Source organism: Papio anubis, chromosome 13, assembly GCF_008728515.1.
Source record: "Papio anubis isolate 15944 chromosome 13, Panubis1.0, whole genome shotgun sequence".
In the NCBI taxonomy this organism is placed as follows: Eukaryota; Metazoa; Chordata; class Mammalia; order Primates; family Cercopithecidae; genus Papio; species Papio anubis.
In genome coordinates, this window is record NC_044988.1 from 4639062 (window position 1) to 4663904 (window position 24843).

Below are 24843 nucleotides of genomic sequence, written 5' to 3' on the forward strand. Positions count from 1 at the left end.
ATGACCTGCTAGATCACCCCTGGTCCAGTGCAGGGAGATCTCCCTGTGTCCACACTCACGACAGCCCTGCTGGGGGCTCTGAGGGAGTCAGGGGCAGCTCACATAGTGTGAGCAGCAGGAGCAGTGACCACAAGTCATAGAGGAGTGACTTCAGAGCCCTGGAGAGTTTTCATTTGGAAGGGCTGGGACTGCCAGGGCCACCAGACTGGCCCTGAGCATCTGAAATCACCTTAGCCTGATCCCTGCAACATGCACAAATTCAAGTTGAAACCTAACTTCTCAGAGGATTCTCAGAGAAAGCAAATCTTTGAGCCCCCTTAGCTGGCTCAGGGGACACCCCTGTCCTGTCCAGCATTCCCCACAGCAGGGACTCCCGAAACCTCGCCTCTATCTTCTCAGCAATGCATGTGCCTCCTGGGGGTGGCTGACACCCAGCGACGTGGACTTAGCATTTCCATCTTTGACAGCCGCCTTGTGCATGCTGGTGTGTGTCACGGCCTACACCTCCATGCAATCAAGAAGCAGCAAAAATGCACACGAACTCCTGTCTGTCTGAACGAGCAAGATAATGATTTCACTAGACTCTGAAGCTGCCTAACGTCCTATGGTGACATCTGGGCCTGAGCAGGGTGAGACAACACAAAAGAATCTTCCAGGTGGGGCTCGTGAATCACAGGAACACGCGCTTGCCCCATCTTCAGAGTGAAGCACACTTCTAGTCTGGGTCACCGAAGGCCTCGGGAACACCTAGAATCCTCCATGCCATTTACCTGGGCAATGGTGCCCTGGCCCTGGAATCATTCTGCACCAGTTACATGCAGTCGGGTCCCTCGAGCGATGGACAGTGTCCCCAGAGACAGTGTCCCCAGATGGACAAGTGACTTCTGCTGTGTGAGTCGAGCCTTGCTGGCTGGGCTTCCCTGCAGTCAGCAATGCCACAGGCTGGCTCTGGAACTCCAAGGAGCCACATGCCGCACGGCCCTGGGGGAGCTCCACAGGAAGAACGCTCCTCTGAGGCAAACTCACCTGCTTTCTGTGCCAGCCCAGCAACCACCTCAAGACTGCTGTCCACAACCTTGGACTAACAAGCCTTTTCCTATCCTGGATGAGCCTGGGCACATGGGTACGCTGAGGGCAGATGGGCATGTTGCTGGGAGGGTGCCGGGTGATGGGGTGCTGGGCTGCCCACCCTCCCTGAAGGACCCCATCCGACACTCACAGCCCAGAAGGTGTCATGGCCTGGAAGGACCAAAAGCAGCCTGCCAGGTTGGGAGAGAAGGTGAGGCTGGAGGGCAGGAGACAGCAGCCAAGCCACCCACCAAGGGATACGTGGCTGGTTGTGTGGGTCCCTGGAGCATTCCTGGTGCATATGACTGTGCACAAAGCCCACGCTGCCCGGCCCGGACTCCCCAGCCCAGCCCCAACTCCCTGGCCAGCCCGACCCCAGGTCACAGGTCACATGCACAGACAACCCCCTCTGTGGGTGTCCTGGTGCACCAGCCAGAGCCTGGCAAAGCGTGCGCCACCACTGATGGCAGCCATCAACCTAGAAGTACCTGCGGAGGGACTTGAGCAAGCGGCTGCAGGGGCGCCTGTGGCATCTGGAGGGGCTTCAGCTGAGCAGGGGCCCCCACCTGGGAGGCTGGAGCCAGGTACGGTGGCAGGTGGGGGGGCACTGGCTGGAGGGGGCCCACGGGTTGTGGGGCCAGGACCTGCGGCAGGGGTGTCGGCTGGGCCAGCGGAGGAGGCTGGAAGAAGAGAAGTTAGCTCCTCTTAGACCACCAATCTGCCCAGACAAGCACACCCCAGTGGTTACACATGACAGGATATCAACCTTCAACCTCACATGTACACGGACTCACATTCACACATACCTGCACTCACACTTGCACAGTCACACATACACACATTCAGATAACTCCAGTCAGCCTGGAGCCACGACACAGCAGATCTTGCAGAGATGTTCTGAGTGAGCAGAGCCTTCCATGTGCAGGGTGCTGCAAACACTATGCACGCACGCAAACGCACACACACACGTACACACACACATATACACATGCACATACGAGAGTTACCCCCATCCCTCGGCCACACCAAATACCTGGGGGAACCACAGAGGATGTGAGCAAAGGGTCTGAGGGAGGTGCTCACAGACCTGGGCCCAGGGGCCAGCAGAGCTGACTGCCTGCCTGGAGCGACAGTGGCCACAGGAGGTGCCACACTCACCTGCTGGCCGGGGGGCGCTGGCTGGCCTGGACCTGTGGGCAGCGGGGTGCTGGGCGGCGGCAGCACGGGGGCGAAGCTCATGGCTGGATCCGGGAAGTGCTGCTGGAGGGGCGGAGGGCAGGCGGGGGCTGGGACGGAGCCCACCGGCAGGCTAGGCTGCAGAGAGCACCAGGGCCACACTCAGCAGCAGCTCTCGGCCACCAGGCCCCCTCCCAGGCAGGGGCAGGGTAGCCTCGTGTCATCCCTGTGCCTGGTCCTCACCAGGGTCCCTCTTCCCAGGAACATGACAGCAGAAGCAGTGAGGCGGCCCTGGGCATCATTCATAGCAGTGAAGGGCCAGGAACAGCACAGTCCCCAGCCCAGGGGCGCCCGGGCATGTCAGCCCCACAGAACGTTACACAACCACAACAAAGGCCAGCACAGAGGCTTTGCAGAACCGTGGAGAAAGGCTCCCGAGGACATTAAACTGGGGAAGCTCACAGTCCGTATGACTGTGACTATGTCAGATGAAAACATATACACAACTCACAGACGATATGAAGCGAAATGGGCCCTGGAACAGTGTGTGGGCAGTCCGGCAGCGGAGCGAACACAGACCACAGAAGAATGGGAAATCTAAGCTCTCAGAATGGGTATTTGCTGCCATTGAGGAATTGCTGCGAATTTGTTAATTTGTTGGTGTAATAATGGGATGGGGCTTTGTTCTCTAAGAGTCCTTATTGTGCAGAGGCGGAGGCTGAATCATTTACAGGGGAAGTGTCTTGTTGTCTGGGATTTATTTCAAAACAATGAGAATGTGAGGAGCAGGCGGGGCTACAGAGGATCGTGGCTGTCCCACCCTGCCACGAACGTTCCCTCCCGTGCGGTTCTCTGGATCACATGAGTGACAACATGCCCGAAACTGCTCTCCTCACTTGTCTTTTGCGGTGGGTGCTTTATGAAAGGCAGCGTGGTGTGAGTGGCTGGAGCAAGTGTATCTGGGATCGAGCTGGGATTCTGGATTCACCTGAAGCCAGGGAGTGGAGGATGGGCCTGACTGGGCCGGACCATCTGTCTACCAGCTCTGAGCACTGTGCACAGCCCAGGAGCTCGGGCAGGGCCTGGCAGCCTAGGAGCAAGTGGCCTCATGCTCCCAACAGCCCCCAGGGCGGCCTGGCAGCCCCATGGCGGCTGCTCCTCCTTGGCTGCTTCTCCTGCTTCACTGGGCGCTGCAGGTACATCACCATGGCAACCATCCCAGGAAAGGCACAGGGGTGGTAGGGAGAGCCCTCAGTGCACCTGGGGACTCCTTCCAGGCCTCATCCTTTTTGAATAAGTTGTCTCTGTGTCACTGGGTAGGAAGACTGAGACTCGGGCCCCTGGTCCAAGGTGACTGTACCTGTGATGTCCCTGCTCAGGTATCTTGGCTTCCAGGCTGATGCTGACACCAGCAGCATCACCCAGGCCACAGGAGAGGGACTTGAACCAGTGGGAGTCCAGGCCAGGAGTGCCTCATGTGGCATCACATGGCACAGGAAGCCCTAACCTAGGCTGAGGAGGAATGAGAGCCAGACAGAACATTCCAGTCCAGCCCCAGTTCAGCCAATCCTCAAAGCCAAGAACCATCACTCTGGAGCAGCAAGTAGCCTTTTCTTTTTTTTTTTTTTAATTTGTTATAGAGACAGGGTCTCGGTTTTTTGCCCAGGCTGGCCTGGAACTCCTGGGCTCAAGTGCTCTTCCTGCCTCAGGCTCCCAAAATGCTGGGATTACAAGCATGAGCCACCACATCCAGCCTCACCTTTCCTTAAATGAGGTCTTTCTGCTGTTTAAAATTGTATTTCACTTCATTTTGTGAAATGAAGAAAACGCAAATGCAAATTGCAAATGAGTGCTGGGGCTGCAGTCAGCAAAGGCAGACTCGGCAAATAGCTTCAACTGCTTTTCCAAAGGGCCTTTCTACACCCTTCTGACTGAGCAGACCTGGGAAGGGTGATCCCACATGCAAGGGTGCAGCAGGGCAGCCAGCAGGACAGAGGAGGCCAGAACAGCCCATGTGCCCACGCTCAGACGGCATCAAGAAGACGGGCCACAGTGCTGAGTGTGCGAGTGACAACCAGCATAGCCAAAGCACCAGGCAGGAGCTGCTCACTAGGGAAGAAGGAGCTTGGCCCAGAGTACACAGTGGCTGCACGTGTGATGTCCCTGCTTGGGCTTCTTGGCTCACACGGGAGGTGCTCACCCCATAAACCACCCTCTGAGGCCAGCCGGACACAGTGGCTCACACCTGTAATCCCAGCACTTTGGGAGGCCGACGAGGGAGGATCACCTGAGGTCAGCAGTTCGAGACCAGCCTGGCCAACATGGTGAAACCCTGTCTTTACTACAAATACAAATATTAGCTGGGCGTGGTGGCATGTGCCTGTAATCCCAGCTACTTGGGAGGCTGAGGCAGAGGAATTGCCTGAACCCAGGAGGCGGAGGTTACAGTGAGCAGAGATTGCGCCACTGCACTCCAGCCTGGGCAACAAAGCAAGACGCCGTCTCAGATAAATAAATAAACAAACTACCCTCTGAGGGTACCAATCTACTGCCTGGGGCTCATGGGCAACCCCTCCGTGGCTGGGCACTTGGGACTGCAAAGAGCAATTGTTTTGCTTTCTTTTTTTTTTTTAGTAGAGACGGGGTTTCACCGTGTTTTGCTTTCTAAAGTGTTTTGAAAAAATCAAAATAAAAAAATACATGCCGAATGTGACCCCACTCATCTTAGTCTTTCCCGTGGGAATCATCCCGCACGCGTCGTCACAGCCCGAGGCTCCATCACTCCTTCGCCACACGTGCTCCCCGAAAGTGTTCCCCTCAGCCCCGCCCTATTTTCATAGCTCTGACTTTAACCGCTACACAGTATGTGGGAGAGAAGTGCCAGGAGCCCCTCAGGAGGCTGGGCAGTGAGATCGAATCTCAGGTTTCCTTCTTACAAATGATGCTTTTCCGTGATCTGTGGAACAGTCTGGGATAATGTCGCAGACCCAGGGCAAAGTCAATGGGTATCATGACTGGGGCTGTGGGTTGTCACCATTATCACTGTGCCCGCCCCCCAGGGGGAACCACTCAGCTCTATCACAGCCTCCCAAACTCTGGGTGTCCTGGGGTCTCTTTTCCAAGAGGGTGTCTTTCCTATCTAGTAGGTCTTTACAGGAACATCAGGGCTACTCGGCCAGCAGTTCCGCAGCTGGCAGCAAGGACGCGGCTTTCCTCTGGGCCTGGCTTTTGAATGTCTCCCCAGGGGAAGTGTGACTGGACACTGACCACAGGCCACTTTTAACGCTGACCACAGTGCAGTGCAGCCTGGACAGCCCATCATAGAATTCAGAGCCCTCAGGGCCCTCAGAACAGATAGTGGGGATGGGGAAGGGGGTGGGAGTGGCGCTCTGACTCACCGCAGCTGTGGGCTGCTGGTAGGCCCCCAGCGAGGGTAGGCTCTGCGGCAGGAGGGGCCCCTCACTCACAGGGGGGCTGCACACACACGGGGCCGGGGGCGGCGCTGCGTCGGCAAGGGAGCCAAGCACCACGCTCTGCTGGCTGCTCTGCGAGTCCGAGTACACGGTAGAGCCCTGGCCGCTGTCGAAGGTGCTGTCCGCTGGAGAGGACAAAAGCAAGACTTAGAGTGGACATCTCCAAATATCACATGAACGAACATTGGCTCATCTGCATAGTTTCTTCTGCAAAATAAAGGTTTGACTGTTTCTCCAGATCACATAAATAACCGGTGCATACTGTTTATACAATTGGCTGCTACAGAACTATACTTGGGACGCTGTCACTGTGCCTCACTCCAACACTGCCCATGTCTGGCCAGCATGATGTCAGGGCAGGTACATCGTGCCAACCCTCCCACAAGACAGGTACCCACAACCAGCCCGCCACGGCCTGGGGGACAAGCACACATTCCAGCTCTTAGGGGAACAAGGGACTTGGGAGGCCAAAGGAACGTCCAGGGTAAGAAAAAGCTGACGTCTTCACTGTGTGGGATTGAGGTCACGGGACCAGAACTAACTTGGCTGGAAAATGGGGCCAAGGTGTCCGAACACCCACAGAGAGGCCCTGAGAGGGAAATGCACCCACCATTCCCCTGTGCAGTGGATGCAGTGGCAGGGGTGGCACCAAGCGCCCACGGCCTGAGCTCCCCCAGAGGCCTCACATGGCTCAGGCTGGCCTGGCCCCCATCAAACCCAAACAGGCCCACCCGCTAGCAGAGGCACAGACAGGACCCCGGTGTGCCTGGAACCATCTTCACCTGTGGGGTCATGCCAGCCGAGGGGAAAACGAAAACCTGTCTGAAACGGTACTTTGGGTTTACTGCTTCCAGAAGCCAAAAGCTACAGAAACTTTAGAATTTACCACTTACAAACGCCACGCTATTTTCGCGAGGAGCTGCATTTCAGACTATTGTGTCCATTTATAATTTAAACAAAGGGGAAATCCCGTTGGCTTGGCGTTAAAATAACTTTTCCCAGGAATGGATACAACCTATTGTAACCTAGGAAGACATAAGAAATGCTGAGGTTTAATTGAGCAAAACCAATCAGACAGGCAGCTCTGATTTTTAATGAGCTGAGTGGTCATAAAGTGGTCATTTCCACTTGGAGAGGGGAGGGGAAAGGAGGATGGGGAGGAAGGGGAGAACACGTATGAACCCAACAAGTCTCAAGTAGAGCGATTCTAACCATATGTGTAGCATTTTATTTTATTTTATTTTATTTTTTTTTTTTTTGAGACAAGGTGTCACTGTCATCTGGACTGGACTGCAGTGGTGTGATCATGGCTCACTACAGCCTTGACCTCCCAGGCTCAAGCAATTCTCCTGCTTCAGCCTCCCAAGTAGTTAGAACTACAGGCATACACCACCACACCTGGCTAATTTTTCTATCTTTTGTAGAGATGGGGTTTCGCCATGTAGGCCAGACTGGTCTCAAACCCCTGGAATCAAGTGACCCACCCACCTTTGACTCCCAAAAGGAGCCACCATGCCCAGCCCACATTTTACATGTTTAAAGTGAATATGTGCTGAGCACAGTGGCTCACGCCTGTAATCCCAGCACTTTGGGAGGCCGAGGCAGGAGGATCATGAGGTCAGGGCTTTGAGACCAGCCTGGCTAACATAGTGAAACCCTGCCTCTAATAAAAATACAAAAAAAATCAGCTGGGCATGGTGGCACATACCTGTAGTCCCAGCTACTCGGGAGGCTGAGGCAGAAGAATTGCTTGAACCCAGGAGATGGCAGTTGCAGTGAGCCAAGATCCCACCACTGCACTCCAGCCTGGGTGACAGAGCGAGACTCCATCTCAAAAAAAAATTAAAAAATTAAAAAAATAAAAAATAAAGTGAATATGGGCTGGGCACGGTGGCCCATGCCTGTAATCCCAGCACTTTGGGAGGCTGAGGTGGCCAGATCACTTGAGGTCAGGAGTTCAAGACCAACCTGGCCAACAGGGCAAAACCCCATCTCTACTAAAAATATAAAAATTAGCCGGGCATGGTGGCACATGCCTGTAATCCCAGCTACTAGGGAGGCTGATGCAGGAGAATAACTTGAACCTGGGAGGCAGAGGTTGCAGTGAGCTGAGATTGTGCCACTGCACTCCAGGCTGGGTGACAGAGCAAGACTCCATCTCAAAAAAAAAAAGAAAAAAAAAGTGAATGAGTTCATTACTTACACAATTAAACATTTTAGAAGACATTTTTGAAACTATTGGCAAATGTGCTACTACAGTCATCAGCTGCTTAAATGGAGTCACCAAGGAAGCCCCTGCTTGGTCAGGACACTTGATGGGCAGTTTAAGAAAACACAAGGGAAAACTGTAAAAACTGACATATTGTTGCATCTTCTAATGCACTAATGTGTGTCTATGTGCCAATCTTGTTACACAGACCAGGTTCTTCTTGGATTATGGGGTTCCTGCTCTTACCTGGCACATCCGAGAGCAAGGTGAAGAAGGCTATGTGGGGTGCTATCCATTATGAAACAGAAGGGGATAAGGGTGTACATGTGTGCACACATGTGAATGTGAGTGTGCAAGTGCATATTCACGTATGAGTGCAGACATGTGTGCATGTATGTGTGCATGTGAATGTGTTCACATTTGTGGAGGGTATTCACATGTATACATACATGTGTCCATGTGCATGCAGGGTGGGCATGCATGTGTACACACACGTGGGGCATGCATGTCTGTGTGCAGGTGTTCACGTGTGAGTGTCCACATGTATGTGCATATGTATGTGTGCCTATGTATTTGTGTGTGTTCTATGTGTGCCTGTGTGTGTTCTATGTGTGTGGTAGGCTACATGTTTTATTATTGTTTTGTATTATTATATTTGTATTAAGATGCAAAATTTTATATTAAAAATTTGTAATTTTGTATTAAAAATACAAAATTAGCTGGGCGTGGTGGCTCACACCTGTAATCCCAACACTTTGGGAGGCTGAGGCGGGCAGATCACAAGGTCAGGAGATCGAGACCATCCTGGCTAACACAGTGAAACCCCGTCTCTACTAAAAATACAAAAAAATTAGCTGGGCGTAGTGCCGGGCGCCTGTAGTCCCAGCTACTTGGGAGGCTGAGGCAGGAGAATGGCGTGAACCCGGGAGGCAAAGCTTGCAGTGAGCTGAGATCCAGCCACTGCACTCCAGCCTGGGCAAGAGAGCAAGACTCCGTCTAAAAAAAAAAAAAAAAAAAAAAAAAGTGTTTTTGAGAAGCATGGCCATGGCCTCTGCACAAAACACACAGAATCCTTCTCAGTCAGTCTGGAAGTGGGCCTGTCTGCAGAGAGAACACCCACACCTGAACTGCAATCATCAGTCCGTCAATGTCTCCATCTGATTTTCCCACAGTGGATCAAACCTGAATTAGACTATCTGACCACAAGCTAAACATATAGAAATATCCTCAAACTATATCTCTTCAAAGTTTGAAAAAAGGAGATTTTTAAACTCCCATCCTAGAAATTGTTTAACCCACAATTATGATTTAAAAGTGTGTGTGTCGTGCTGTGTCGGACATGAATTTTTTCTTACAAAAAGTCTGTGCTCTTTAATTTTTTAGATGTATCAGAAAATGGAGCAATAATGTACCAATTTTATTCTCCAAAGCAAACCTGCGCGGGTTTGAGTGACATAAATAGTAGGCGAACGGTCTCGACATGATGACTGCTTGTTTGAATTTAAATAGCCTACTTTCAAGAACTAGCCATTTCAATGATAAATGAAGGACATGCATATTAAATAAATTAAACAGACTATTTCAGTCTTTGCACATGAATGATCTGAAATATTGGCCCGGGCAGGTCCCTTGGCTCTGTCATTCTATCCCATGTGTATTCACAGAATGAACAAAGCCATGTTCCTCGGTCCTCAGCTCACTGCTGAGTTCTTGGGATGTGGAAGGCACAGGCAGGAACTTTTCTGCCTGTATGTGCAGAAGATGCTAGGTTCTCCCTAAATGATCCTAGGTTCTGCCTGTATGTGCAGAAGATGCTAGGTTCTCCCTAAATGGTCTTAGATGAAGGCTGATCCAAAGTGATTCCTGCCAATTCATCAGTAACACCCTGCTGAAAATATACAAAAGGTCCTAAAGGTTTTGCCTTAGAAGGGAGATACTACTGGGGATGGCAGATCCCCATGGCAACACCACAAGCCAAGCCAGCAAGCAGCACACTCTGTTCCCAGGACAGATGTCCCACCAAGCAGCCGCAGCCGCCACCTCACCTGGCCTTCACATTCCCCCCAAGGGGCCAGAACTGTCATTCTCAGACGGGTTAAGGAACCTGCCCCCAGTCCACAGATCCATAGCAGAGAGTGGGACTGAACTGGCTGTACCAGACCCCGCTGGCTCAGGGCCCATCTGTCCCCATCTGTCCTGAGAACATGGACTTCTGTGAACCTTAATCTCCTTCTGGTTACAGACCATCGGGAAATGCTGAGAAAGCCCCAGTCCCTTCCCTGAAACGGGGCTCACCCATATCTAGAGTCCACACCTTGCATGGTGGGCCGGGGGGACCGGCCCCAGGCTGGTCACAGAATCAGGCCCTGCACATCCCAGTGCTTGGGTCTGCTGGCCCCACCACCCTGAAAGTTGCTCTCTTATGAAGTTCACGACATGCCCTGGCACCAAGGGTGCTGGCAGAAGGCAAGCCTGTCATGGGGCACAGGCACCCAGGCAGGACTACTGGGAACCACCTACAGCTAAAGCAATCACCACGCTACGTGAGGACAGCTCAGAGCTGCACCATGTCTCCTCCGAGGGGATGCTATGCTGACCCCCTTCCTCACAAAGACCTACAAAGAGAGAGGACTGGTCAAGGCTGTGGCTCAAGCCTGTAATCCCAGCACTTTGGGAGCCTAGATGGAGATGATCATGAGAGAGTCAGGAGATCGGGAGACTATCCTACAGGTGTGAAAACCCCGGCCTCTACTAAAAATACAAAAATCCAGCTGGTAGACTTAAGTGGCGTAAGCTCGTAGTCCCAGCTACTGGGGAGGCTGAGGCAGGAGAATCATGAACTCCCAGAGGAGGAGCTTGCAGTGAGCTGAGATCCTCGCGCCATCGCACCCAGCCTGGGTGATGAGCAAAGCACTGGCTCAAAAAAAAAAAAAAAAAAAAAAAAGAGAGAGAGACTTCATTTTCTGCCTAATAGCTTACAGGCTAGGTGGGAGGGGTACCCCTGAGCACTCACAGGCCAGGGAGGTGGCGCTGGTCGGCAAGGTGGCAGGAGGTGCTGGTCGGCCTCTGGCTCCTCGGGCTCTGGTGGCCCGGGCTGCCCGGTCTGTGCATGGTAGGTCACCTGGACCTGCAGGGGCACCGGCGGACCCCTGGTCTTGTCCGGGCTGCCCACATCCTGCTGCTCCTTGGGCTGCAGCGCAGGCCAGATCCTCTCCCGCCGCCACTGGATCAACGCCACACGGTCACGGATGGACTTGGCCACGATCTTGACGTCACTCTCGTGGAAGAATCCAGACTCAATCTGTAAAGGCAGTCATGTTGTCAGCATCGCAGGGGATCAGCCCACGCCGGCCCATACCCCTTACCTAAAGTGCTTTCCCATCATTGGTTCATCCACATAGGACACACTCACCACCCCAATGCCAGTGAGCGTAAAATCCGCGGGGCCAGCTCAGAGAAGGCATGGCAGGGGTTTGCCAGGCAAGGCAAAGGAAGACCACCACCACGCAGGCCTGACTTGCCTCCCACAGAGTCCGCACCAAAAGCGAAGCAGAGCAGCCCCTGGACCGGACTTCAGGGCTCCCTGAGCTCCCGGCCACCCCCGGGCTGGTGGCGGATGGGATGGAGCTCCTGCTTGTCTCCATGCTCAGAAGTGGTGACAAGGAGCTTTGGGGCTAGCATTTTCCTGAAATGTCTCTGAGTCTGGGGCTGCCCAAAGATGGGGAACGGGGCCACACCCGAGTTGTAGATGGAGGAAGGATGTGCGTTTCGTATTAGACCAGTAAGGTATGCACTGATGCCTGGCAAATTTTAAAACTGATTTACCAAGCAGAACCTTGAGGGCATTTGTAAAAGAGCCCCAAGGTCTCCAGGAAACATCATGAGCTCGCAGAGAATATTCGTGGAATAACTACCAAGCTCGCAGAGAATATTCGCGGAATAACTACCTTCTTTCTTCTGATGAAAGAGATCCCTTTGGAAGGGGCCGCTCTTGCCAGGCTGCAGTTGTAGTGATCACAAACACATGAAAATACAGGAGAACAAAGATTCCAAATCCACCTGCGCTTCCCCTCCCTTCCTGAGCACCTCAGTTCTAAAGGCGCTAGGTCAGGCTGGACCAACCAGGCCTCTGCAGTAGGGCAGAGGTGCCCATGCAGGAGGGCATCCTGGCTTCAGGGCAGTGCCAGGCGCAGAGGGAGTCACAGCTGTGGGGGAGGGGAGGTGGTGACAGCACCACTGGAGGCCGGCGACCCCGCAAAAGGGACCAAACAAGAAAATATATAGGAGTAGTGGACGCCAGGCTCCTCAGGTGTGGAGAGGTAAACATTTTCAACAGGAACCTTTTTGCCGGGTGGGAACTGGAGCTGTTGGTGTGAAGCGCACAAGAGACGTGAATGAACACAGACAGACTGCACAGGCAGACTCACACCTTCGTGGTGTAAATGCACAGACACATGTGTACTTGTGAACTGAGTTCACCAGGAGGACCCACAGCAAGGAGCGCGCGGAGCTCAGCCAGGACAGGAACGCAGTGAGGCTCCACGAAGCGGCAGCTCCCAGCTCGGCAGGAGAAGGACAGGATGAGCTTGACAGTGAGGACGTGCTCAGAGTGACAGGGACGTGCAAAACGGCACGGGAGCCAGTGCCGAGGGCCTCCCGCTGGCAAATCTGGGGCATTTTGAGCATCAAAATGCACAGTAACACAATGACGGTTTGAAGGACATGTCCACAGACTCTGACACGCATTTTCCATATGGGGGTGGTAGGAGGGACGAGGTGTCACTGCTGGTATCAGGTGGGGGATGGCGGGTAAGTGTGGCCTCTCGACCTCCATCTCTCCCTCCCTCTGTTTCTCCTCTGTGGCTCCCTCACCCAGTCTCTTTCCCTCCCTTTCCTGTGGATCATCTGCTCTAGGGGAAGCCATGTCACAAATGACCCTATGCAGAGGCCCTCCTGGCAGAGAACTGAGTTCTGAGGCAGGGTCTGAGACTGCAGCCCTGGCCAACACCCGATCCCACCTCACTGGGGCCCTGAGCCCAGGCACCTGATCCCTGACCTCCAAGGCTGGGGCCAGGGCGTTTCCAGTGACTCGCTAGGCAGCAATGGGACAGCTCATCCGTGGAGCAGGACCCATTGAGTAAAACAGAAAACCGTGAGGCCACAGACAGGTAAAGAAATAAGCGGGAAGCTTGGTGACAAACAGATATTTCCAGCGCCCAAACGTTCTCCATGAGACACGTACAGTTGCGAAAGGTGAGAGGAGCTCCACTTAGAGAAGCCACAGGCGCCCTGCACCAAGCTCAGAGCCAGCATCTGCCTAACCGGCGGGTGAAGCCGTGCACCCCTGGGAAACACATGCAAACTCAGCCCCTTCCACGAGATTCCTGTGGAGACGCAAGACCTGACTGTGACCCACCCACGAGGGACGCCTGAGCCCGTCCCTAGGGACAGGACATGGAAGTCAGGCACAGAAGGGGCCCAGAGGCCTCGTGATGGTGTCACTGGGACAACTGGGGACCTGAGTGGCCCGAGGATGGGAGGATGGGGCTGAGGATTGACGGTACTTCCGGATGCAAGACTGTGCCCTAGATTCAGGAAGCAGACATGAAAGTATTCAGGGCTTCAGGGGAATCAGGTCAGCCACTTAGTCTCAAATGGTTCGTGGAAAATAAATGGTTCTTTGTAGTGTCCTTGCAATTTTTCAGTGTTTGTGATTATTCAAAAATCTTTGTTTCAAAAGACAATTTTTTTCCACAGAATGACGTTCCCTAACAAAAACAGCTGCGGTCAGTCTCCCCTGACTCAGAAGAGACATGAGTGGGGTGGGGGAGGGGGGTCAGTGAGGTGGGACAGAGAGTGACAGCTCAGTCAGTGGGACCTGCCCACACTCAGGGTCACCACTGGCCCCAAACCAGCCCCAAGGCCACTCAGCAGCAGGGCAGCCCAGCTGGGAAGGAGGAGAAACGAGGCACCAGGTTCTCTTCTGGCTCAGAGTCCAGAGCGGACTCTTTTCTAGGGAGCCCCAGAGAACGGGCTCCAACCCTAGGGGGTCTCACAGGGAGGCCGAAGCAGGTGTCCCTGTCACTGGCACCCAGGGGCAGGTATGCACAGCCTGCCAGACCTGTTTGGCCCAGGCCTCTGCTCCTAGTGAGCACGTGGGTGAGGCCATTCCTGAGGCTCCATGTAGCCTCAGGGTCATATCCAGGGCGTGGCCCCACCCTTGCCCACCTTGGCCCAGATACGTGACCAGAGGCTGCCGAGGCCACGTCCTCCTGCTGCCGTTACTATCTGCTGCTGGTGCCGCAGCCCGCAGCCCATTTTCCCTGGAGACTCTGTCTTCATCATCACCCCCAGCCTTCCTCCCTAAAGTGTTTCTTCTATTTTTTTTCCCAAACAGGAAAACATTTAGCCATGGTGAGTGCCACACAGGCACATCGCATTATCAGGAGAGTATGAAGGTGGAGGGGAGGGCTGGCTGGGAATCCCCTTGGGGGCCGACTCCCAGAGTCCCTTCCAGATCGAAGCTGGCCCAGGCCCCACAGAGCCCGCTATTTCCTCTGTCTCTCCCTGGGGAGCTCCATCTGGCCCCTTCCATCCGCCCAGTGGAACTCGTTGAGAGGTGACTTCAGGGGAAAGAGAGCTCTGCCCCATCTGCATCCTCTCCCACCCTCAGGGTCCTTCCAGAAGGAAGTCTCACCTGGATTCCGGAACATCTCTAAGACCCAACACCTGCTAATCTCAGGGACTTTTGTTTGTTTGAGACAGGGTCTTGCTGTCATGCAGCGGCATATGGCTCACGGCAAAGGCCTCCTAAGCTCAAGCAATCCTCCTGCCTCGGCCTCCCAAAGTGCTGGGAAGACAGGCGTGAGTGACTGCACCCAGCCTAATCTCAGATGTTAGGAACAAGAGCGGCCTCAGAGCCAGGTGCTAGTGTCTCTCTAGCCTCAGCAGATATACAGACATCAAGCTGTTTTCACTGCATCATGGCAAGGCCCCTCCAGTCTAGGGCCCATGGCAGGGCTGGTGTCAGGACCCCAGGGAGGCCAGTGACGGACTCTGGTGTCTGAAATGGGTGGGAAAGAGTGTGAGGTTAGAACCTGGAAAGGCCCCATAGAGACCCAGTGTCGACCTGCCGGGGCACACAAGCTGTTTCCAGGGAGTGAGGCCCAAGGTGGGAGCATGTAGCTTCCAGCTGCTGTCAGGCAGCTCTTGAGGTGCTGCCTTCCCTGTTCTTAGCAGAGTGGGGCGGGTGCTGTTTATTGTTGTGCTTTAGCCAAGCACAGGTCGTGTCCCTTCTTCTTGGATGCTCTATTTCACAGGAGACATGTCTCACCATGAAAAAAATGTAAAAGATGCAGAAGAGGGTGAAGATGCTGGGGCCAAGGGGCCTCTGCTGTGAACTGACACAGGAACACAGCCCCAGAGTTCAGTCAACTGCTGGGGTGGGGACTTGTGTGGTGACGGGTGCAAGAGGCTGTAGGTTAAAGGGACAGCTGCATCCTCAACGACCCTGCAGGAGGCGGGCGGGACTGGGGAGGCCGAGTATTCATGTGAATGAAAAGCAGGGAGGAGTCGGAGTCTTGTGAGTCTCCTCCTGCTCGCCTGTCTCGGGAACAGCTAGACAAGGTCCAGGACAGGTTCTAGGTTTTGCCACCTTAGGACAGAACCCAAGACAGGCAAGGAGGCCATGAGGTCCGCTGGAGGCAGCAACACTGCTCCTATAGAATCCTGGGCCCCTCCCCAGGCTGCACCACCCATATTGGAATCAGCGCTGAGCCGGCTGTGATGTCCCCTCTGCCGCTCAGCCATCGCTGCAGCACTTGGCCTCCTGACACGGCTCCCCAGTCCCTCGTACCCTGTCCCCCCAGCACTGACCAAGCATAAACACATTCGTGGAAGGAACAAGAGCGCCTCATTCTCCTGTCCTTCCTGAGCTGTCACCACATCAAAACCAGGTCATCCAAATGTCCTCCTATCCTTGCCATTGGCCCAGACCTCAGCACTGGGACAGAGGTAACTCCCTGCAAGGCAGAGCCAGCACAGCTGCCCCAGGACCTTCCTCATCCTCACTTGTGCGTGAGACTCCCAGAGGTCATCCTCATCCTCCCTCGAGGCCACCTTCTGTCCTCTCAAAACCTCAGCCCTCCCACCAAGCAGCCAGCCAGGTGCCTCCAGAAAGATGTTCTTGGCCTGCAGCCACCATCTCAGTCCTTAGCTGGCAGGCTGTACACAGCCTGTGCAGCACCTCACTTAGCACTTGCTATTTGCATTGAATGTGTGAAGGGACAGCTGTATTACATCAGCAGAGAAATGGTGCACCTGAAGTCACAGGACAGATGTGCTGCTAATTATCCGAAAGTAATTCACAGCAAACTTGGAGCAATTCGATCTGAAAATGTACCTCTGTGCACCACACAGTCATCGAGAGCCATGAAAGATCCTCCAGGAAGCACAGAGCTCATCAACCCCGTTAGATCTGCTCATAGCAGAGGCTTCTGTGTCTGGGTCAGGGATGTGACCAGAGACAACCCAGATGAGAGTGGGCCGGGTGGGGACACAGGTGGCCACTTTGCAGCATCTGGGGTGATGGTGCAGCCAGCTTGCAGGAGCCCCACAGAGAAGCCAGCCTGGGCATCACCCCACAGTGGGATGCTGTAGCCATCCTCATTGTGTTATCACAGCCCAGGACATGGGCCACTGTGCAGGGGAAGGCAGAGCCCTGGCTGAGGCACTGGCAGCCTAAGGAGGCATCTCCTCCAATCCAAGTCCCAGGTGCTGAGGCCCTGCACTCAGGTCCATACCAGAAGCACCCCATCCTACAGCTGTGAAGAGGCTAGGAGCAGTAGGAAGCGTGCCAAGACCCCAGCAGGACCTTAGCTCATGCAGCCCAAAGCCCTCAGCCCCAGGAGCGGCCCCGTTCCACCTGCTTCCTTCCTCGGGGATCACAGTTGCAGGAAGTCCAGCCGAGAGACCGCTGCTCCCTGCACTGACCTCATGGCGTAGCCTATACCATGTGGCCCACTGAATCCCTCATGCACCACACACCAGGACCCCCACGGACAAGGAGCTGCCAGGAGGAGCAGAGTCTGTGACAAACATGCAGCTCACTGCACCCCAGCGTTCCTGGCTCTGAGGGCCCACGCACCTTCACGGCATCGCCAAGCCTCAGTTTCTGCACCTGACTGAGACCTTCGCAAGAACCTTCCAGAGCAGCCACCCCTCCCACTTCTGTGCAACCCCCATCCAGGTATGATCCACTTCCCCTTACTGAGACCCAGCCCGGCCTGGAGAAGTGAAGCTTGGGAAGAATCATCAGCCTGGAACTGGTGACTGACGGACATTTTCAACACACGTCACATATTCAGGAAAAAGCTTATTTAAAAGACAGAAAAAAGCGCGAGCACCTTTGTGGTCAGGACACATGAGCCGAGGGCTCTCCGCCATGAGCACACTGGATTTATTTCTGCTCGGGTGTTCACTGAAAATACGCAACTTTCCTACCCTGCAATATGAACCGCCTTCTTCCCAGCCTCTCGTGCCCACTGGTCTTCCCCTTTGTGACTCTGTTTTCACCTGTTCCGGTGCAGACATTCCTGTCCTTCGTATCAAGTTGTCTGACTTAATGTCAACATTTGTTCATGTTTTGTAGCCAACAACAAAGACGTCTCTGTCTGTCTCTAGGCCCTGCATGAGGGTTCTCAGGAGGCAGTGTTGGCCCTGGGGCCCTCCCAGGCCAGGCTCCCACCACTGTCCCTCTCTGGCGTCCACTGCCCAATGCCCAGCAAACATGCCCTATCTGCAGGGATGTGACCAAAGCCCGCTTGTCCAAGAACTTCTAACAGCCCCTGGCCCAGGGCAGCAGTGCCCCACGGCAGCAGTGCCCCACAGAACATTCCAGGCCAGAAACGTCCTGCATTGCTCAAGACAAGAACCACTAACCACCCTTGGTACTGAGTACTTGAAATGTGGCCAGTGGGACTGAGAAAGTAGATTTTAAATTTTAATTAATTTATATTTTAATAGCACAAGTGGGCAGTGGCGATTTTACTAGATGGCAGAGACCTGAGAATCAAGTCAGAATAATCTAGATCCATCCCACCTGCTGTGCCTGTCCCCACATCCCACACAATTCCCACTCCATCACTGACCCCCTGGCATCGTCAGCGTGGCCTCTCCTCCTACCACTGCGTCTGGACCACTCCCACTCGCTTCTGCCTGTGCCTGTGGCTCTGTCTCTTCTGCCTCTCATTCCAGCCGGCTCAGTGCCCCCTCCACTGAGGCCCAGATGACGCCCCAGCACAAAGGGGCACTTCTGCTGCCCGGCCCAACCACTCCTCATCCACAGAGCTGAAGATGATGGGAGGAGAAGGAGGAAGAAAAGAGGCGGAAAGGTACCCCCCACCCGCCCTTCTAGGTAGAAAAGTCCCAGATCCCAGAAACGCAATACAACAGTGCCCCAAACAAAAGGAAAGGCAAAGATCCCAAACGCAAAGCCACCACATTGGCACAAAGTCAGCAAGAGTCCGGCAAAGCAAGCGAGGCCTTTCTGACAAGTCAGAGGTCCTGGGTTGCTCTCTGCACACCCACCCTGACTTCCTGCACTGCACTGGCTCGGAGCTGCTAATCCCCGGGGTGCTGTGCCCTTGAGCGGATTCCCACTTAGGCCACCCCTGTGCAGACCCTAGGCAGACGGGACCGGGCTGTGAGACCTCAGCTGCCCACACCTGCCTGGATGGCACCGCCACACCCGCCGGCCTCGCAGTCCCCTCTGGAGCAAGACCCCTCAGCCCACTTTTGTTCTCATCCTTGGAAGCCACGAGCTGCGAACACCTGCATCCGCCACACCCCACCTGAGTCCGCTTACCATCTCTTGGGCCACCTCATCCGGCGTCTCCTTCTCCAGGTCGAAGGTGAACTCTATGGCCCCATTGTCCTTGGGCTTCCCCTTCAGTTTCTTGGGGTCTTCCACCCAGAGCCTCAGGGCAATGGTGGACTTCCTGCCGTGGTCCTCCTCCGCGAGCTCCACCCTCACGCCCGTGTCCTCTGCGAAGAAGGCGTGGCTCAGCAGGTCTTTGATCTCGTACCTGGAGGGAGAGCAGCTGACAGGCGGGGGCACGGGTGCCAGGGCCTCCATGCCCAGGCTCCTGTGGCCACGCACACCAAGGCACGGACAGGCACACCTGCAGGTGCCTGAGGCCAGGCCTCACGTCTCAGCACTCCCAGGGGTGAAGGAAAGATTTCAGTGAATCTGGTCTTACTATTAACACACAGTGTTTTAAGACTTCCTTTATTCCCCGTCATTATTAAAAACAAAAAAACATGCTCACAAAAGATTCAATGACACAAAAGAGGATTTGGAAAAACATGAGTCCTCCCATTATGCAAATACAGCCCCTGTGGATGCTCTAGCCAGTTTTCGATGGCCAGAAGACACAACTGAAACATTTTAGTGTTAGTCCTGGGTAGGTCTAAAATGGACGCAGAGGCAGAGTCCCCACACACTGAGCTCCCTGTGCCCAGTGCCATGAAGAAGTGACCTTTTCAAGGGGGCTTCCTTCAGGACGCTGGCCAGTTGACAGAGAGCAGGGCAGAGGGCGAGCCACAGGAGAGGACCTGCAGAAGCGGGGGCCCAGCCAGACCCAGCCTCGAAGGCTCTATGCGGGATCCAGGAGGGCGAGCCATAGGCTGTTGCCATTGTGACCACTTCGGGGCTCTGCACGGCCTGGCCACCCAAAGAAGCCTCCCTAACCACTAACCTAACCCCCTTTACCCTGTAAATGGAACCACACAGCACGCACTCTGGGGCCTGGCTTCCTCTGTACGTGCTCCAGAGTCACCTGTGTGGTTCCGAGTATCCACAATCCACCTCTGCTTACTGCTGAGGGGTGTCACATCAGATGGTGGGTGTACTCCAGTGTGAGGGGGAGGGAAGGCTGAGGAAGCACCCCCAGTCTTCCGCCTGACCGGCTGGGAAGGACAGACCCTGCTTGGAGGTGGGGAGCCGGCTTTGTGGAGCGGTTCCAGGCCTGCTGTTTTTGAGAAGGGTCAACCAACCAGGTCCACGAAATACACGTCAGGGCTCCAAAGGGAGGCCCACATCTAGAGCCGCTGGCATGGGAGTCATGCAGGGAGCAGCAGACGGGCTGGGGAAGCCCCGGGCGCTCAGACACTACAGGCTGGGTCCTGGAGGAGCAGCCAGCCAAGGACAGGACTGTCCCCAAAGCCAAGGAGGGGGCTGTCCCCAAAGTCAAGGAGCGGGTTCCCAGATGACGGACAAGGACGTGAGGCCTGGACTCCTGGCCTGGCGTCACCCACACGCACTCAGGACCGACGTGCCCACCAGCCCCTGCTGACGTGCCCCAGACACCCTGGCCTGAACCTGTCTGTCCTGAAGTCTTCTCATCAAGAACACAGTTCTCAATGCCAGCTGGAATGAGTTCAGCTGGAGACGGACCCCAGAACCCAGCCCTTCAGGGGAACTCACCTTTCCTCCTTGTTTTTGCAGATACACTCCCCAATAATCTCCTTGATTTCGGGATCGTGCACTTTCTCAAAGCTGGCCGGCTTGATACCCTGACAGGGAGAGAGCAGAGTTACCTGACCCGACCGGCCGCGGAAGGCGAGGTCTCCACCACGGTGGGAGGAACTCCTACTTCCAGTCACGGCAGGACATGGGTATTGGACTAACCTGCACAAACCACTAGAAAACTGGGCAAAGTATGCGAAACAGATGACAGGGCAGTGCCAAATGCGGGCTCTGGGAGAAAGGGACACAATCCCCCATGGCCCCAGCTCACTGCCCAGAGCAGTTCCCAAACAAGGCACCATAACCCAGCAGAGCCCTGTGGCCCCCCTGAGTTGAGGGGTGGAGCTGAGTTCAGGGAGGCTGAGGAGGCCACAGGCAGAATTCCAGAAAGAAGAGAGCATACAGAAAAAAAAAAAAAAAAAAAAAAAGAGCCCGAAGTATCTGCACCTGGGTCCCCTCCAGCCTTTGCTAAGGACCAGAACACAAAACCACATGTATATAGTCAACGCCATAGGGCCGGGCAAAGAACCACAGGGAGCTGCAGGCAGGGCAGTTTGCAGAGTTCACACAGGTCAGGATGTGTACAATGTACAGCATCCAATAAAAAATTACTAGAAATGCTGAGATGCAAGAAAACGTGGCCCACGAGCCTGCGGAAAAGCCAGCCAACAGAAAGAGACCTGCAAATGAGAGGGGCTGCAACGGGGAGGTGAAAACTCTTCACAGATACACACAAGTAGTAAAGGAAAATGAACATACAAAAATGAGAGATAAAAACAGAACCAGGCCGGGTGCAGTGGCTCAAGCCTGTAATCCCAGCACTTTGGGAGGCCGAGACGGGCGGATCACGAGGTCAGGAGATCGAGATCATCCTGGCTAACCCGATGAAACCCCGTCTCTACTAAAAAATACAAAAAACTAGCCGGGCGAGGTGGCGGCACCTGTAGTCCCAGCTACTCGGGAGGCTGAGGCAGGAGAATGGCGTAAACCTGGCAGGCGGAGCTTGCAGTGAGCTGAGATCTGGCCACTGCACTCCAGCCTGGGCGACAGAGCGAGGCTCCCTCTCAAAAAAAAAAAAAAAGAAAAGAAAAAAAACAGAACCAAATAGAACTCAAGATGAAAAGTACATCTGAATCGAACACTTCACCGCAGCAGACTGACAGCAGATTACACACTGCGGAAAAAAGACGAGTGAACCTGAAGATGTGGTGCAGCAGAGAAAAATGGTCACTGAGGCTCTATTCCGTTCATTTCAGAATCTGGAATGCTACCAAGGTCACACAGGCACATGACATCCACAAAACTGGAATCCCAAAAAGGATAAGGGAACATAAAGACATAATGGCTGAAAAATTCACAACTCTGATGGAAACTCTCTGCCCATAGATGAAGCAAGATGAAGCAGAGCAGGGAATAATTGGATAATTCTGTGAAACCGCTGCAATTCCCTTCCAAGGTCTCCCCTCCCCACTGCTTGAAGCCAGGAGCCTGGTCTCCTACCATTTAGAACCTTTTGGGTCACCCTATGTCTGTCAAAGCCACCATCACCCCAGCCACAACACACTGCACACCTCCACCTAAGCTGCAGAATTCGATACTGGGGTTAACACCTCAAATGCAGCAGTCAGTCTCTGGAAAGGTGTTGATCAGAGCTTCACCGAGCCTCCCAAGTAGGGCCATGAGGGCCCCTGTGCCAGGAGGCTGGCAGAGGCAGCGCCATGACGCGGAGGATGGGACGCCTCCCACAGAGCCAGGCCTTTCTAACCACGCCTGGGCTTCCTCCCTACACCTCCTCCTTGAGTGTGCAGAAGTACTATTTGTGGTCACTGCTGCTGGGAAAGGGCCAGGCCATGCGGCTTTGTTGCAGGGGGGTGCAGGTGGCAGCCTGAGGGACGGTGGCTCCTCGCCCAGCCGATGGCTGTGCATGAAGGGAGCAGAGGGCAAGCCCTGCAACCGGACTCAAACCTCAGAAGTAGCAGGGCGGGGCCAGGTGCCGCTTGCAATCTGCTAGGTTGTTTTGTGTTGGAAGCGGAGTGAGACGGTGTATGAGCAACTAATTTTTAAAAATTTTAAACACAATGGAGGGTACCAACTATCACATTCTTCTTCCTTCAACATGATTCAGCCTTCAAAAGCTTCACCTGACTCTTAATATACAGAATATAAAGCATAAATTTTCCCAAGGTCAGGGAGGATGGTGGGGGCACAACCACCTGCCGAGGCTGCTGGAGCCCCCAGCCTGGGGCAGACACAGGAGTGAAGAACCTAAGGGCTCTGCCCAGTAGTGTACACCCCCAGGGTCAAGGAGCACCACCAGCCCCTTGGGATGGCTTCCGGACAGACCACCATCCACCCTCCACAGCGAACCCAGGGGCCCTCCCATCCCACACCAGCACCCCAAGTCCTGGCAAATGGAGCTCTTGATCTCTGGAGCGCCCACTTCCCCCTGCTGCAGACCATCCCTGCCTCCCTGGAGGGCCGCCGCACACAGCCCACAGGTCCCTACTCCTTCCAGCACCCATGGAAAACTGTGCACCTGTCTGTGAAGTTTCTGACCCAGGCCCACAAGTGAGCCAAGAACTCTGTCTGCCCTCCCACGTCCTCAAGAGCACACAGAAGGGGCTCAGAACAACCAAGCGACTGATGATTTACAACAACCAAGAGACAGAAATGCAAGTAATCTGCAAGGAGGGCTCAGGAAGGAGAGATGGGTCAGGGTGAGGCTGCACAGCTGCTGAGGACCACAGCCCCTGGTACACCTGCAGAAGCAGCCATGGTGCCGCAGAGCAGCACTAAGGGGCAGCGCGGCCCCATCCGGTCAGGCGGCATGTGGAGACAGCAGAGACTGCAGGGATCAGGGCAGCCTGGGCCCTCAGTGTGGACACCACGTGTCAGGGACAGCTCTGCAGGCCCCTGGGCTTCACGACAAGACGCACGGTGCAGAAAACAGGCACAGAAAGCCTCGGCCTGGCCATTCCATTTCCAGATGTTCTGTTTGCATTCCCCCCACCCAGCGGGGCCACCACAGAGGGAGGACAAGACAGATCTGTTTATGCAGCTGAAGCCATCCGATTAAAGAAAAAAAACCACAGCGACAGCAAAACAGGGATTAATGTTCCCAGCTGCCCGGTGCTAACGACTGCCTAGAGACACACTTGGTGTAGGGGTGACTGGTTTAGCTGAAAAAGAAATCAAACCATTGTTTCAAAATAAGATAGGAAAGCAGGCAGCCATGGGCAGCCCAGAGTGTGAGCACTGGGGATGGGTGGCCTGGGCACGCCTCCGGGCAGGGGGCTATGGTGAAGCTCCAGCCTCTCTGAGCCTCAGTCTCCCCACCGTCCCTGCTGTGAGAGCAACAGCCTCCATGGCTAAGCACTGCCCACAGCGCCCCATGCACCACCATCACTTCAGGTAGGAGACCTTGAGTAACCAACCCCCTACGAAGCCTCCATTTCCCCTCTGTAAAATGGCCAATCTCCTTCTTTACCCAGCTGCCAGGAGGGCTTCACAGAGGCACATGGAGCCCAGCCCAGGGCACGGCCCAAGGCCTCCATGTCCTTATTAATTAACCAAGGGGCCAGGTGGACTCACACAGGTGACCTTGCGGTAGATCTGGGCCGCGTTCTGGCACTCCGAGTAGGGGTACTCCGAGGTGGCCATCTCCAGCATGCACATCCCAAAGGCATAGACATCCACGGACTCATCGTAGTGTTCCTCGTACATCTCGGGCGCCATGAACTCGGGAGTACCTGCGCCCGGGAGCAACAGACACAGTGGTCAGCTGGCCACGGGCCCAGGAAGAGCTGGAGCCAGTGTCCCAGGAGCTTTGGCTGCCCAGAGCCCCATGTCCCCTCCACATCCCATGGCACACTCAGAACACCTGGACCCCAGGGCCAGCCCTGCCCCTCACTTGGGACACAGGTGTGCTTTACAGACGGAGGGGTTCCAAAAGTTCCACCTGGAACCACAGGAGTCCAGAGTTAGAAATCAGGTGACAGAGCCATCCCCTGCTCATAAGCTGGGAGGCTACGACTTCCCAGGGCACGGGGTCCGAGCCTGGAAGGAGGCAAACCCCTGAGCACGCCCTCGCCTGTGGACACTGTGATCCTGCCACAGGCTCGGCTGCAGCCACGTTCAGATGCCCTGGAGCACAAAGAACTTAGGTTACTACAGAGCTACCTAAAGCCGCAAAACCCCTAAATGTCCCAACGCGGGGAAAGGCTGGGTACACTCAGCCAACCCCACAACAGTGTCACGCAGCATGTACAACAATCAGCAACACCGAAGACAGCGCCCCTGAATGGGGGTGGGGTAGAAAATGGTGCCCACTGACAGAACCACAGAGTTGCTAAGAAGGGAACTGCACGTGGCTCTTAAACACAAGAGATGCA

The 24843-nt window shown here is 54.8% G+C and overlaps 1 protein-coding gene across 1 annotated transcript in view; it reads right to left on the bottom strand.

Moving 5' to 3' along the window:
- The window catches only part of WNK2 (WNK lysine deficient protein kinase 2), a 136341-nt gene that overhangs the window by 59675 nt on the left and 51823 nt on the right, over positions 1–24843 (bottom strand). The window contains 8 exon segments of the mRNA XM_031654036.1: positions 1557–1748; positions 2227–2382; positions 5643–5842; positions 10940–10966; positions 10969–11227; positions 18791–19010; positions 20411–20499; positions 24044–24201. Of these exon segments, the coding sequence (XP_031509896.1) occupies positions 1557–1748; positions 2227–2382; positions 5643–5842; positions 10940–10966; positions 10969–11227; positions 18791–19010; positions 20411–20499; positions 24044–24201 (1301 nt within the window).